The 10,420-nt window shown below is 39.1% G+C and overlaps 3 protein-coding genes across 5 annotated transcripts; 2 read left to right on the forward strand and 1 right to left on the reverse strand.

Moving 5' to 3' along the window:
* The first annotated feature begins 11 nt into the window (after positions 1-11).
* On the forward strand, positions 12-5,964 carry LOC146471534 (uncharacterized). Of its 3 annotated transcripts, none has more exons than XM_085120002.1 (11): positions 12-1,058; positions 1,168-1,271; positions 1,628-1,737; positions 1,861-1,934; positions 2,208-2,317; positions 2,659-2,754; positions 3,116-3,208; positions 3,303-3,403; positions 3,745-3,897; positions 4,071-4,193; positions 4,568-5,964. In XM_085120002.1, the coding sequence occupies exons 1-11, from the start codon at positions 412-414 to the stop codon at positions 4,712-4,714; spliced, it is 1,758 nt and encodes a 585-aa protein (XP_084976128.1). In that variant the 5' UTR covers positions 12-411; the 3' UTR covers positions 4,715-5,964. The 3 variants fall into 3 exon arrangements, with proteins under 3 accessions (XP_084976128.1, XP_084976129.1, XP_084976130.1); XM_085120003.1 differs by having other exon boundaries at positions 1,628-1,701; XM_085120004.1 differs by lacking the exon at positions 3,745-3,897.
* On the reverse strand, positions 4,908-6,504 carry LOC146471535 (uncharacterized). Its single transcript, XM_085120005.1, has 2 exons — positions 6,043-6,504; positions 4,908-5,356 (listed from the first exon to the last, which is right to left on the reverse strand). Exons 1-2 carry the CDS (start codon positions 6,062-6,064, stop codon positions 4,908-4,910), a joined length of 471 nt encoding a protein of 156 aa, XP_084976131.1. The 5' UTR covers positions 6,065-6,504.
* Positions 6,505-7,802: 1,298 nt separating this feature from the next.
* On the forward strand, positions 7,803-8,894 carry LOC146471536 (histamine H2 receptor-like). The gene has a single exon (XM_085120557.1). The coding sequence runs from the start codon at positions 7,803-7,805 to the stop codon at positions 8,745-8,747; it is 945 nt and encodes a 314-aa protein (XP_084976683.1). The 3' UTR covers positions 8,748-8,894.
* The last annotated feature ends 1,526 nt before the right edge of the window (positions 8,895-10,420 follow it).

The following is a 10,420-nucleotide window of genomic DNA, read 5'->3' on the forward strand; positions in this document are numbered from 1 at the left end:
ATATGAAAAGTAGTCATATTGGTAAAATAAAGTGTATAATAAACTATCTACGCTGCTTTCCTTGAAAAAACATAGCTTGCCCTAAAAAAAATTCAAATTTCGCGCTCGCAACGGTTCCCCCAATGGCGGACTAATTCATAATGACACACAGTCTCCTCTCTGCGTTTCTGGCGCCTATCTGAGCCTTCTATACCCATGGCTTGAGGTGTTCAGTTTAATAACATGCTCAAACTGTGGTAGTGTGATGAAATAAAGCTATATTGGGAATATGATGGTTCGATTCACGGCGGATGGCGAGGTATTTCGATGGCTCGTCTTCCACTTTGAATCGAACCACTAGCGAGAGTTGTAGGCGCAACGCAATCATTCTTCCAGCTTCACCGTCGATTATATTCTCACTTCTATTTCGCTATGGCCGATTCTGCGTCCAAGAAAGCCAAAGTGATGCCGCAAGCACCTCGCGATCGAGTCAGGTCCACCTTTCAACTCGACGTCGAAGCTAATCAGAAATGGCGATTGGACAGGGTGAAATCGCATATTCAGCGGATAAAGGACATCTTACAAATAACCAGTCGCACGCCAATGGGAAATGTCTTGGTGATGGAACGACTCTTGGACTCCTTCGAAGAGTCTGAACAAAGAAGAATGGCGAGTGCAAGTTATTCCTCATTGTTTCCATCTAGCTCGTTCCATCATCATGATTACAAGCCTTCCCCTCTCACCTGCAATGCTGAGACGCAAACGGATTGTAATCCGTACGTTCTGCCGTTCGTTTTGTCCATCGGGGAGAATACGACTGGCCGTTTTGACATCCACACAGCAAGTAAGCCTGATGAGGATTATTTTGTTGCATCTACCGACGCCATAAATCAACTTATGGGCACGATGGCAAAATACAATGGAAGGTGTCCTCTCTGTGGATATGATCTAGACATGCAGTCATTTGAAGTGCTGCGGCATGGCCATGTTGTTCGCATAAGCGTTTTTTGTGCTGCTGGCCATTCACTGCGATGGTTTTCAAGCAGCAGCATCTCAGGAAAGTTTACTGCAAATTTGAGGTATGTCATTTGTCACTGGCATATTACAATATATATTATAATTTGGAAAATTTATGTTTGTTTGACTTGAGGATCACTGCCAGCTTTACATGCACTTGTCTCTTTTTAGGATGATGCACGGATTTATCAGTACTGGGCTTACTGACACCCAGTACATCTCCAGCTGCAAAGCAGCTAACATTGGCAATGTGGAAGAGAAGTACATTTCTACTGGTAATTTGGTTACATGCTGGGTGTTTGTTTTTATATGAAATGGCACAGTCATTACTGAGGACAAATCTGCTTCCAGATGTAGAGCTTGTTGGTGGTACAAGTTAAATTTCACAAACACACACTCACACATCCATGCATACCTGCATGTTTACTAGTACTGAGACACATTTGTGTACTAAATCAAAAACAAGTTCTTGTGTGCTAGTTTTATCTATTTGATATAATACATGTGCACCGGAGAGAATTTCATTAGTTGCGTATATTGCATGCCAATCATTTATTTTTTCCAACAAAGGTAATGCATTGATGGAACTGGCAGACACATAATGTAACTACATTATTTTCTTTCTTGGCAGTGTACTCCTCCCTTGGCTACAAAAATGCTGTGAAAGCTGTGTATGAGGAAAAACTGCTTGAAGCTCGCAGAGAGGTACAACAAGATCCGCAATATGCTGCAAATGAGGATGTTAGTATTTTTATTTATAATTTGAATATATGATATAGGCACAACATGTTTACAAAAAGAAGACTAATCTATCTGGCTTCTTGCCTCATACTTTAATATTATTATTTTGTGTATTTTTTCCAGGTCATCATTACAGATGCAAGACATGACTCAAGTCGTGCTGCACAACACACCACTGTTTCAGCTATATCTCACCGGTATGAATAATGTGATAACAATAACAGTGATAGATAATACACCATACCTTTGGGGTACGTATTACTGGTACAATAACTTTGACGACAATCACAGGACCGGGTTGCATTGGCTGCTCAGCTGAGGAGGCCAGCTCGTTGAGTCCACTATAGTAGCTGTTGTATAATTTATGAAACATGAAATATATTGCAGCTGTAGGCCACAACTTCTTTGGCACATAGTAGCTGAGTATTGATTGTTGGTAGTAAAAATTCTGCCTTGGTTTTATTTCATAGCAACAAGAAGGTTATTTTTAGCCTCAGTTGGTCAAAGAATGACATGGCATCAGCTGCTTCACGGGAAGTTCCAATGACCAAAGAAGTGGTTGATTCTCTAACAGCTCTTGGTGAGATAAATGCAACACGTTGCCTGTAGCCTCCTTTTCAAAGCGAGGGTAAGTGCACGGTCTCATATGAAAGTGAGTGTTATTTCGATGTGAACGCAAACTCATTTTCATATGACAGACTTGGCACATACCCAGGCAACTCGGCAATGGCCTTTTAATTTTGTTTCCTAATTTCCTATGTTTAGTCTTTTTTTGCTACGGGTCCTGTGTTCACTTGACTCATGACATTCAAGTAATGTTTTCTTATTAGTTTACTCTGTTCAGTGAAAACAAATTATTCTTCACACTAATAAATGAATATAAATGCAACTCTACCAACCAATAATTCTTTCCTTTTTTAGGTCATCGCGTTGGTGAAGTTGCACACGACTATGTACCGGCACTAAAGATTTGGCTGAATGGGAAAGGAATTAAGAACTCCTATGACAGCTGGCATGGTATGCCAACAACAAAACATATTAAGTTGTTAACTTTTTTCCAACATTGAAACATATTAAGTTGTAAACTGTGCTAAATAATCAAAAGTCATCACTAACTACTGGCCAAGGGTAGGGATAAGGGTCTGGGAAACAATGGCAACCACCAGTACCCACACGTCTCCTTTTCAATCGACATACATCAACTTAGAAATTAATTAACAGACTAAAATCTAACATAGCAGTGTCCACTCAAATACAAAGGGATTTCAATTCATGGGTTTGGTGCTGGGAACTGGGAGAATTATTTTATTTTAGTATATTTTTTTCACTGGGAGAATTATGGATTGTGTTAATAATTAATTCTTAATCTATTATAAAGGTGGAAAAGGTGTAAAGAAGGCCATCAAAAAGGTAGCCAGTGGTCTAGTAAGAGACTCTGAGAAAAGTTGGTTCTCAGAATTGTCAGACAAAGGTAACTGACTTGAAAAAAAAAACTCATTTGTTTATTAACTATCTTTTCAATGCCTTGCCTTTTGCAAAATAATAAGCTTCTCCCTTGTTTTCAGTCAAGTGCACAAAGACGCATATTTATTATGCAATGAAAAACTGCAACGGAGATAGTGAAGAATTAAAGAATTACATGGTCAACATCATAGACCATTACAAGGTATATCTATGTTCTATATTGGCTGTGAAATTATTATCATTATTTTTTAGTTTTATATATTTATTGTTTTTTTTTGGGGGGGGGGGGGTGGGAAGGGGGGTGTTTTAGAAAGCTGTGAATATCCAAGAAAGGATATATTGGTGCACTTTTTTACAAAATTGTTGGGGAAAATATTTTGAAACGTTTTGTCAAAGGCTGTTGGTAGGGGGGGGGGGGGGGGTTATTTTTAGATATCGCTAGTATCATGACGTAACATACCTATTGTGTGTATGACTGATTGATAATTTTTTTTGTGCTTTGATGTCTTTCATATATTATGTGCACTCTATTTATTTACTTAGGGAGACCATTGCAAATGTCACGGGGACTCCAGATGTCACCAAGAGGGGTATGTATGCAGCAAAAAACCCCTCATCAGTGACAGGGCTATTGCTGCATACAGGAAAGCTATTGAAGGGACTACAATCTACAAAAATGCTGCTGATTATGCCCAGGTATTTAGACATTACAACCTTTTTTCCGTTGTGGATTTAATATATACTGTACATGTCTTTGTCAAAAATGTGACCAGAGTTTCCATTGTGTTGCCTAAATACACTATTTGGTATTCAAAACACTGTTATGACCAACTAATCACTTCAATCTAACCGTTATTTATGTTTTGCAGTGCCGTGACACGTATTGGGTTGAGACGTTGCACTTGGTAATGCTTGTCTATGCGGCAAAACACATTCATTTTAGTCGTGCAGACACGTATGAGATGCGGATGCAGTTGGCTATTCTTGACTGCGTATCGTAGAGCTCCCACCATTTGGTTACTATATTTTCTAAGGAGGGTTTGTGGTAATTGTAAATGGTTTAGGGCGGGGAAGGAATTGGGTTCCTACTTCTGAAGTTTCTCAGTGTTCTGAAATTAATTTTTAGTCTGGGGCATATTTTATTTGGTGGGGGATGTGTAGATGTGAAGTAGTGTTTCGTTCTGTTGGTTTGTGCGTATGTGTGTGTGGGTGGGGGGTGGGGGATGAAAATGGGTTTTGATCTGGTGTATATATACAAATTATATGTACATATAATTATTGGAAACCACTACACTTTATTATGGTACTGAACGTCAATCACACATGTATACTGACATATATTATTTCCATCTCTATTTTTTTCTAGAATGAGAATGTTCTGCGAGAAACGAGCAGCGAGCAGTTCTATCAGACCAGCCGGCAACCTGACAGGATTGCACCTCACAGAGTGCTGGTTGAGAAGACGTTTCATTTCAAGGATTCCATTTGGGCTTTCTTTTATAACTCCTTGTAAAGCTTTGAAAAAATGACAAAAATCAGACAGCGCACTATATCATTTATACAAAGGCATTGAAAATACTATTGAGGTTTTCTTTTATTTCGACAAGTAAACAAAATTATAATGAAATGCACTTGTTTACTTGTCAGTAGCAAAATATATTCTCCACTCAGGAAAGGAAAGACTGCTATTTCAATTGTTTTGCCGACTAAGATCTTCTGTGCCCCTGGTAGGGTATGTTGGCAGGATTGGGCCATCGGCCACGAACACCTTTGATGACACAATGGGGCATCACCTCCCTCACATCGTCTATTAGGCACCCCAACTGCTCCTTTCGTTCTAGATATGTGGCATTTTCCCAAAGGCCACAATCCTTTAGCGTCTTCCAGTACCATTTGTAATCTTTTCGGCGCTTGGTGTGGTTTGTTATTCTTGCGTCACTTCTTCCCTGCGGCTTGAAAGGGGAAGCAGTGATGCAGCGCGCCTGAAGACAAAACTCACACGCTGTTGCTTCTGCAGGTGCCGCAGCCGCTGGTTCTGCTGGTTCAGGGCCATTTTCGGCGGCCTGAATATCGTTACGTCGGTGGAAAAGACGTATCGGTTCTGTAGGACCATTTTCATCTGCGACAGCCGGAATTTCGAATCGTCTGCCAGGAACTAAAAATAGAACAATAAACTAAACTATGAGTGATCCTCAGTAATTTTATCAACTGCATAAGCTTTTATTAGCAATAAAAGAGAACATCTGATAACATGATCCAGGGCCCCAAACAAGACTGCATCGCCAGTCAGACATGCAGGCAGTGTATAAAGCTTGATACATAACATACAAGAAACCCGGGAAGAAACACAGAAGAAGTGACAACACTGACGACCAATGAAAGCAAAACAAGGCGAGTAGGGGAAGAGAAGAAATTATCGCTACTGAATTGCTGCAACCTTTCCGCACAAAAAAAGAAATCGTACCAGTTTTAGGTCAGTCAAAAAAAAAAAAAACAGATCATGATGTCTTAGCAAATGCAGGATTCACAGAATCGGCATTTGAAGTTATATTTAAAAAATGCAATAGATTTTTGAAGAATGCCTTCGCCGTGACCTTTCATATTTTCGACCCGCAGACCGGAATCGGGTTTCTCCCTCTGTTGGAAAGAAAAAGCGCGCAATTCGAAAAGCCGCTGTAGAACTCAACTCTTTTTTTTTTCCTTACATATTTAATGGATTGTGTTTGTACGAAATGTATTCGAATAAAATACTCTATTCTAATACTCGGAAATTGCTGAAGATACAGCCAACTAGGGAACAGTGGTACGTGTTATTACTATCCTATATTTTATTTTACTGACCGTTTGCCTTCACACGCTTCATCAATACGACTTCGCAAGTCGTAGATGCTTCTCTTATCGATTGTATAATATGTTGTTGTTCATCTTCGAAAACTTCAACGGTCAGCTAAAAAGAAACGCGATAATTATTATATATGAAGTACAGACAAGGAGACAAATGCGAAATGGAAACGGCTTGTATATAAAAAACGCCATAGACGTATATAGCCAGTTTTACTTACCCGTATTCGTTTTCTTGCACCACCGATCATCTTTGAATAAATTTCTTACCAGATTCTTACTATATATTTTTCTAATAGAACTTAACAATACAGCGCCGAGAGGTATCTCTCTTTCCACTGAGGACACTGAGCACTGAGCACCGTCGCGGAGAGCGGGATTTGATGTTGACAGCTCAGTGTCTGGGGATAAATGAATGACGGCTTGGCCAGGCCAAAGGTCCTTTTATAGTCAGGGTCCTTGTTTAAGGCTTTCGTGTAGAAATTCAACCGGCGTTTTAAGTCAATACTTCGATCACAAAACGGTGAGAACATTAACATAAACATTCTTGAACGTAAGAAAATGGACTGATGGAAGAGAATGAAAATGAGTCAATTTATCGACCTTTCATTTTCAATCTACACAATTAGCGCAATAGGTCACAAGTGCTACGGTTTATACCGACGAATCCTTCACATCTTCCACCCTCCCCGCCCTCTGTTAGAGCCTTGATCGCGTAACCATGACCTTGCTGTCGTTGTTGACTTTTGTTGGTTTGTTTTGTTTCAGCGTTTTTGGTTTGTTTGCTATTCTTTGGTCGTTTGTTAATTTCTTTTCCTTTCTTTTCTGAAATATTAGCCAAAATCAGAGGAAGCGCAACCTTAAGATACGACAGCGAAGCTAAATTTAACATGAGGAAGTTTCCACACAAGTACAACTTCCTTGACAAGTTTTTGACAATTTTGTCTTGATCCTGTAGAAAGGGTGAACACGTTTTCTTTCGACTTATTTAAAAATTGTAATAACAAGTTTTCAACAAAATGAAAACAAGGAAAACATTTTGTCGCAAACACAAAATGTAGAATTTGTGAACGTAAACATTCATGTGTACAACTGCCCTGAGGAATACTTACGCCTACTATTTAGAGTCATTTTCACAGTATAGACACTCTCTCGTTGATCATTTATAAATTAGCCAATCACGGAGATAAAGATTCGGACATGCCAGTTGATGTTAAATTAAGAAAACAGTTCTGGTGAACAATGATTGACAAAGTCGGTCCTGTAGAGCCTTGCTTGTCTTCAACTTGTAAATAAACAATTGTGCAATAAAAATTAACAATAAAGCAGGTGAAAAGTGCTGCTGTTTCCGTTCATGTAACAGGAAATAACTGTTTTTATCAATTCTGGTTTTTATTAATTTTATTTGTTATTAATATCAATATCAATTCTCCTGAAAGTACTAACTAAGGAGAAAGAACAGTGAAAAGCTTTAAGAAGCTGAAAAAATGAAAGGATCGTAATATAAAAGATCCTTTATGTACGAATGACTATTTAATCAGCTGCTTATCACGAGTCTCACACAGGGTTTGAAATTAATAAATACTATGTTAGAATGCTGCCAAGGAAGTTAAATAAAGTGTCATGAATGTGGTGACAAAAAGATGGTATAAATATTAACTTTGTAATACAAAAATTGAATTGTACGATGAAAGCGTTGTAAATAGTCAAACCGTGCGTTTAATGAAAAACATTTGAAAAAAATTGTAACCACCAATAGCATGGCCGGTACATTGGAAAGAAAAAGGTTCATCGAAGACGCACTTGAGAACAGAGAATTATGGCTGGTTATTATGGAATCCACATTAGCGTCCGCCATCATTTTATCAGCACTGATCGGAAACATTGTGCTTTGTCTGTCGATCTACAGATTTCGTTCACTCCGAAAAATTCAAAATTACTACGTTGTCGCATTGGCCGCATCAGACTTCCTTCTCAATCTACTCTGTGCCCCTTTGGGTTTGGTAGTTTTGTTTCTGGGACGATGGCCGTTTGGTGATGCAGTCTGCCAGATTGAAGGTGTGCTTGCCTACTTCTTCGTCTGCTTTTCGCTGCTGAATGTGACTCTCATTGCGCTGAATCGGTACGTCAAAATGGTGAGATCGGCGGACATTTATCAGAGAATCTATACAAAAAACAACGTGCTATTATCAATTGCAGTGAGTGCAGTTTTCTCTGGAATATTTGTAATCCCGTTTGCGATCCAGAGATTTTCATTTCATCCCGGACAACTGGCATGCTTCCCTTGCAAGAGTGAAGACAAAGACAAACAAGCTATTTTACTGAGTCCATACTCTGTCCTTATTGCTGTAACTTATCTGCTCATGGCATTTTGTTACTACAAAGTGTTCCGTAAAGTCCGCGCTCATTTTGGGCGAGTCGCAGACTTCACGCTCCAAGCACACGCTATGAAGTTGTTTTCGGAGGAAGTCAAGATAACAAAAATTCTCTTCGCCATATTGATTGCATTCGTAATTTGCTGGACACCAATTTTTGCCATCGAATTTCTTGACACTCTCCAAGGAGAGTACAGGTTGCACCGTCAGGTTTACCTCATTTTGCCTTTTGCAGGTGTAACAAGTTCTGCTGTTAATCCTGTGATCTATGGATTGGCACAAAAACGTTTCAGGATTGCTTACAAGAAAGTTCTAACTTGTGAGGCCTAAATACGCTTTAAGGAAAGTTCTTAAAACTGTAAGAGAAGCCTTTATAGATTATAGTTTTCAGTATCTTTATACGGACTAGAAATACGTGACTGGCAGAACCTCGCTAAGCTAGGGCTGGGTGGACAGTTGATTTGAAGTGAAGGAATCGCGGGGATTATCACATTATACTTAGCCGACTAGGCCGTAGGTTGAGTTGGCCAAAATCAGGCGATATGCCGCAAAATCGAGCGAGATAATTGCTTTTTATTCAGCATATTGCTTGAAAAAAAGCAGAGTTTAATTGCAGAAAATCTTGTTACATCCTCCTCAACACACGAAATAATTTATATCGCAGCGATATCTGTTGTGTACAGACGACAAATATGGCCATACTTGGACAGTGGTACAATGCGTTGGATAATAAGAGATGATAGATAGCCAACGCAGCGAGTAGTAAGTATATTACTTCAATTGTTAAAAACAACCAAGAAACACTGCTAGGTTTTTTCTGATTTTATTTGAAAGGAACAACTAGAAGAAGATTTAAGTGTTGGTATTTCTTGTGCGTGGTAGAATAGCTGATATCAATGGCCGCTTTGCCAATGAAAACTCTGAAATTTCACTATCCAGTGATAACTTGTCCGGTACGATAACCACCTTATGATACGTTCCATTAACGTAGTTCCAGCTGCGCCCCAAAATGGCAAAACTACATTTAGTAAATTGGTTCAGCAACTAAAGAGCCAGCAAGTAGTACACTTAAATTAAAGGGGCTGTGCCACGTGATCTCAGGAAATTTCATCACATGTAAGCTGGTCATGGAGTGAAATAAAACCACGCGGTATCTGCTTAAAACTGAAGGAAACACTAAAGATGTACAACAAAACCGAAATGGAACGTGAATGGGCAAATGACGGAGAAGATTGAAGCGCATTGTGTTTATTGGGATAACATGGAAAAAAGCTGGCCTCAGGTTTTTACAGATATGCACGATGTGCATCAAAGTGCGATGGGTAAGGCTCAGAAAAGGCCATTTCCGAGTTGCTTGGAGCCTCATTTTGAAAGCGAGGCTAAGTACAAAGTCTTCAGATTATGAAAATTAGTTTTCATTCATATGCAAACAAAACTAATTTTCATATGAAAAGTTTTGAACTTAGCCTCGCTTTCATGATGAGGTTCACAGCAAATCGGAATTGGCCTATTGTCTTCTTTTATCACGTGACCCTTATTAAATCGATAAGAAAAGGTTAGTCATCATTTTGGAGTTTCAACTCATAATTAATGAGAACGCATAGGCCAAATTAGCCTAGCATACATATAGTCCTTTAAATTTCGAGAGGCGAACGCCTTAACTTCGCACTGATTTTTATCCAGTATTTTAATTAATACACTCGATTTTATTAACGTTGTCAGGTAAGGGAACTGGTCATAACAAGTTTGTTCGAAGTGGACCCATAGTTGTTTGGCGTAGGGGGGGTTATCGAAGACACCACCTATCTCATGAACATTTATACCGACAAAATCGTATTAGCCTTAAAATTTGAGAAATATTCAGCTAGCAAGATTCAGCATTGCTAGATAAACAAAACAAGTGAGGGTTGAATCTCATAGTCCCATTTTATTGCTGGATAGAGGGGTGGCTATACAATAAAGAAACCATCTTTTGAGGTTGGAGAAGGGGGATGCAGGCAGAG

The sequence above is a fragment of the Pavona decussata genome, unplaced genomic scaffold (genome assembly GCF_977016875.1).
Source record: "Pavona decussata unplaced genomic scaffold, jaPavDecu1.1 SCAFFOLD_102, whole genome shotgun sequence".
NCBI classification, from domain to species: Eukaryota; Metazoa; Cnidaria; class Anthozoa; order Scleractinia; family Agariciidae; genus Pavona; species Pavona decussata.